Source organism: Diceros bicornis, chromosome 24 (genome assembly GCF_020826845.1).
Source record: "Diceros bicornis minor isolate mBicDic1 chromosome 24, mDicBic1.mat.cur, whole genome shotgun sequence".
Lineage (NCBI taxonomy): Eukaryota > Metazoa > Chordata > Mammalia > Perissodactyla > Rhinocerotidae > Diceros > Diceros bicornis.
Genome location: NC_080763.1, coordinates 50,933,536 through 50,937,818, shown reverse-complemented (window position 1 = coordinate 50,937,818; position 4,283 = coordinate 50,933,536). Strand labels below are relative to the sequence as shown.

Here is a 4,283-nt window from a genome sequence, read left to right as displayed (position 1 = left end):
TGTCCTCTGTGTTCTTCTAAGGCGAATAAGAAAAGCTGTCTGCCCTGGGGAAGGACAGATAGAGACCTCCCCTCTTCTCCCCCATGTATGTCCTCAGTGCCTCCTGCATGTAAAGCAGACCCCAGTCTCAGGCTGAAAGGCATGTCCTGGGCTGAGGAGCCCGTCTCCTTCTCACAAGAGCCCTTCACAGGAGCACGGCTGTGCTGGGGTGCTCCTGTGCCTGGCAGCAGCTCCCAGCTGGGAGTGTCTCAGGGATTTCAGGAAGGGAAACTGGTCGTGTGGTTCATAGTGTGTTTTACTCCTTGTCCCCAGGAGCAGCTGCGGGAGTTGGGAATCAGCCTGGTGAAGTTCTCACAGACCCTGTTCCTCTGCTGCTCTGTCTCTAGATACTCTTTAATCAGCTATGGTGTGAGCTGGACCTACCAGCTTCCAGGAAAGAGGATGGAGACGGTAGTTATGATAAAGAGCAGTGGAAGCACAAACTATGACCCAACTCTTAAATCCCAAGTCAGCATCACCAGAGACATCTCCAAGAAGAAAGTTTGTTTAATGCTGAGAGGCTGGAGAACCGAGGACACAGCCATGTATTACTGTGGAAAACATACAGTGAGGGGAAGTCAGTGTGAGCCCAGACACAAACCTCCCTGCAGGAGGGGCTCAGGACCACCAGAGGGCACTCAGGACCACCAGGGGGTCACTCAGGACCATCAGTGGGCACTCAAGACCACCTGAGGGAGCTCAGGACTATCAGGGGGAGCTCAAGACCACCAAGGTTAACTCAGGACCACCAGGGGGTACACAGGAACTGCTGAGGTCATCCCCTCACAAGGGAGGTGGCATAAGGGCGGGTTTTTATCTCAGTGCTCAGTAAACCTCTTCCTGACATGCGGACAGTACAAACAATTTCCTAAAAGCTGTGGAAACACAGAGATGTCCTCCCTTTTTGGAATAAACTCTCATACTTGTAATAACCCATCTGTTCAAGGACCAGGAACTAGGATAATTTTGACTTATATAATCATGAAAATAACTTTATGAATTTAGATGTACATTGATCTGCATTTCATACATGAGCAAATTAACCTTCAATAAGAGCATTCCTACTGATCTTAGGTATTCTCAATTTAATTTATTTAACTATTCATGCTATTATTTTATATTATTTAAAATTTCCCCTTGATGTCTATGTAGAGAGCTCATGTATAAATGGCCCTTGTGGTTGTTGAAAGCCCACAGTCACTCCATCAGCACTATGTCTCTCTCTCAAGGCTTCTCAGTATCTCCAAGTTCCAGTGACAGGAAAGCATTGTCTCAACACTTCAGTCCTGTTGGTCTTCTTGAAGGTCAGGGAGCCAGAGCACACTCAGGGGCGAGGGCACCAATGTCAACATTTACACGGGATCCACTCTTACAGGGTCTGCAGCCTGTGGGCCCTTTTCCAGGTGCATCTTTGTCTCCAGACCCTCATGCTTATCCACCCCATGAAGGGGAGAGCATCCCCCTCACTCCACCCAGCTGCTCACGTAGCTCAGCATCTGCAGGCTCAGGAGAGGGACACACTGGGGTCTGGGACTGAAGGAGATGGAGGTGAGGTCAGGTGTCTTCTGAACATCTCATGATGAAGATGCAGTGGAATATTTCCACAGGGGGACATGGTGTGGAGATGCTGCAGCCCAGGTAAGGGTGGATCATGTAGTTGTGCTGAATTGACATCTATTTTAAAATGAATTTGGGGTCTCTTTTGAAATAATGGAAGGTTGGAGCTTCTTATTAATTTGCATTTGGTAGGGGACAAAGAAGAGAAGTAAGGGGTGATTTTATTTTTCTTATCCTAGGACCATGGCATATGGTCATTTCATTAAACACAATGTGACTGAGAACATATACTTGCATTTTACCATTGTATGTTCTCACGGAAATATATGTAGTTATTATCACTCATTAATGTACTGAAATTTCAACTTGTGCAGATGTCATGAAAATTGGCCAGTTCCAAAAATACTCTAGTGGGTTTACACAGAGTTAAATGTATTCTTCCCTCCCCATTGTGAAATCCCAGCCCCATCCTACTGATGGGGTCCATTGTCCCTGCCAGGAAGGTGGTTCTTTCCTTCCCTGCTCGTCTCTTACATGAGAACCTACATGAGCTGAGCTGCCCCACAGGGTCCTCAAGTGGGTCACTGGGCATGACGCCAGGTAGAGGAGAAGTGGGTGGGGCTGTCCCTACAGTGCTCCTTGCTCCAGAACCATAAAATGCCTGTAGATTTAGATAATGCCTGCACACTGCTGTACTGTGCAGTCTACTACATGTCAGTTATTCATCACTAAAGCTATTATGTGTAAAAAAGGGATCATAGGTTGGAAAAGTTATAGGTAGATGGATAATAATGTAAAATTTGAGGAACTTCTGAAAATACATCTGAGTTGCTTCACAAGACATTCTCAGGTAAACAGTAGGATGCATAAAATTCACACATATCCTCATTACAGAGAGGGGTTCTCCAAACCTCACTAGGCCTGCCCAACTCTGCCCTAGAGTGAGTTTAGGGGGCAACTGGTTCCACTATTGAAGTGCACAGGCCCAGACACTGGGGCTAATTCTCACCAGAATTGTGCCCATTGAAAACCCCAGAATCTGGGACTCTGCCCTTTATGTTGACATCCATGCACAGAGCTTCCTGTATAGTCAGAGGACATGCAAATTGGGCCCTCCCTCTGCTGATGAAAACCAGCCCAGCCCCGACCCTGCAGCTCTGGAGAGGAGCCCCAGCCCTGGAGTACCCAGGTGTTCCCATTCGGTGATCAGGACTGAACACAGACCACTCACCATGGAGTTTGGGCTGAGCTGGGTTTTCCTTGTTGCTATTCTAAGAGGTAATTTATGAAGAACAAGAGACATGGAGTATGTGAGAGGATGTGAGTAAGAGAATCAGTGGATGTGTGACACTTTCCTGACCAGGATGTCTTTGTGTTTGCAGGTGTCCAGTGTGAGGTGCAGCTGGTGGAGTCTGGGGGAGGCTTGGTGAAGCCTGGGGGGTCTCTGAGACTCTCCTGTGTAGCCTCTGGATTCACCTTTGATGACTATGCCATGAGCTGGGTCCGCCAGGCTCCAGGGAAGGGGCTGGAGTGGGTCTCATCCATTATTAGTGTTGATAGCACAAACTATGCTGACTCCGTGAAGGGCCGATTCACCATCTCCACAGACGACTCCAAGAACACGCTGAATCTGCAAATGAACAGCCTGAGAACCGAGGACACGGCCGTGTATTACTGTGCAACAGACACAGTGAGAGGAAGTCCCTGTGAGCCCAGACAAAAACCTCCCTGCAGGAGGGGCTCAGGACCACCAGGGGGCGCACAGGCCCTACACTCAAGGACCATCGCAGAGGCAGGTGCAGATGGAGGTTAAGGGATGGTTTCCTGTCCTGCCTTCCTTTTCATGTAACAGTTTCCTCAAGACAACCTCTCTGGATTTGTGATTCTGTGCTTACCTCTGTGTTCTCTGGTTAGAAAAGTCTGTTGTAATAGAAGGAAAACATTCTCATATGGACCAAAGGCAGAGTCTCTTACAGACGCACCTGTGCCTAAACTCCAATTAATTATCAAAGCTTCTGAAGTAAGTCAGGTAAATCTATGAAAGAGTTTATGTTAACTCCACAATGCAGCACAGCACAGCCCAGTGTACAACCAGCCAGCAAACAGCAGCATAATGTGTCGGCCGGACATCGGGCAACAGAGGCATGACGAATCCAAACAAAGAGAAGAAAGACCCCAGGTAGTGGTGGTCCTTGACTTGGCACCACTCCGATGGCACCAATAGAAACCGACACCATTCAAAGACAGAGGAATCCCCACCATAACTTTGTATGGATGTCCACGTTGATAATGCGACAAACACACCTAGAGAACATGAAAAATTTTATCACCTCCATTATTGCAGTGTCCGCTGAGAGCAGGGCGGCCCCCTCAAGCACATCAGAAATGGTTTGGTAGAGCCCGGGAAGGAGACCGGCTCAGGGTTTTATTGTGGTTCATGGTGGGGGAGGCGAGAGTGTGCTGCTCACAGCAGGTCTTGTGTGATTTGAATCTCCTTCCACCATCAAAGGAGGGAGAGTCCACGCTTTCTTCTCAGATTTGCCAGGTGTGGGCAGAAGGAGAGGGGGGAATGAGCCTTAATGTATCCACAGCCAAACATCAAAAAATAGTCTGACTACTTATTCCACTTAACACCTATAAAAAATGAGTGAAAAAAAGAGATAAATAACAGTTATAAGTATAAAGCA

At 47.7% G+C, this 4,283-nt stretch overlaps 1 gene segment (V, D, J or C); it reads left to right on the top strand.

The window, feature by feature from the left end:
* Window positions 1-2,813: 2,813 nt before the first annotated feature.
* On the top strand, window positions 2,814-3,409 carry LOC131421212 (immunoglobulin heavy variable 3-23-like). The segment is given in 2 exon segments: window positions 2,814-2,874; window positions 2,979-3,409. Coding segments are annotated over 2 exon segments (477 nt in total).
* Window positions 3,410-4,283: the final 874 nt, after the last annotated feature.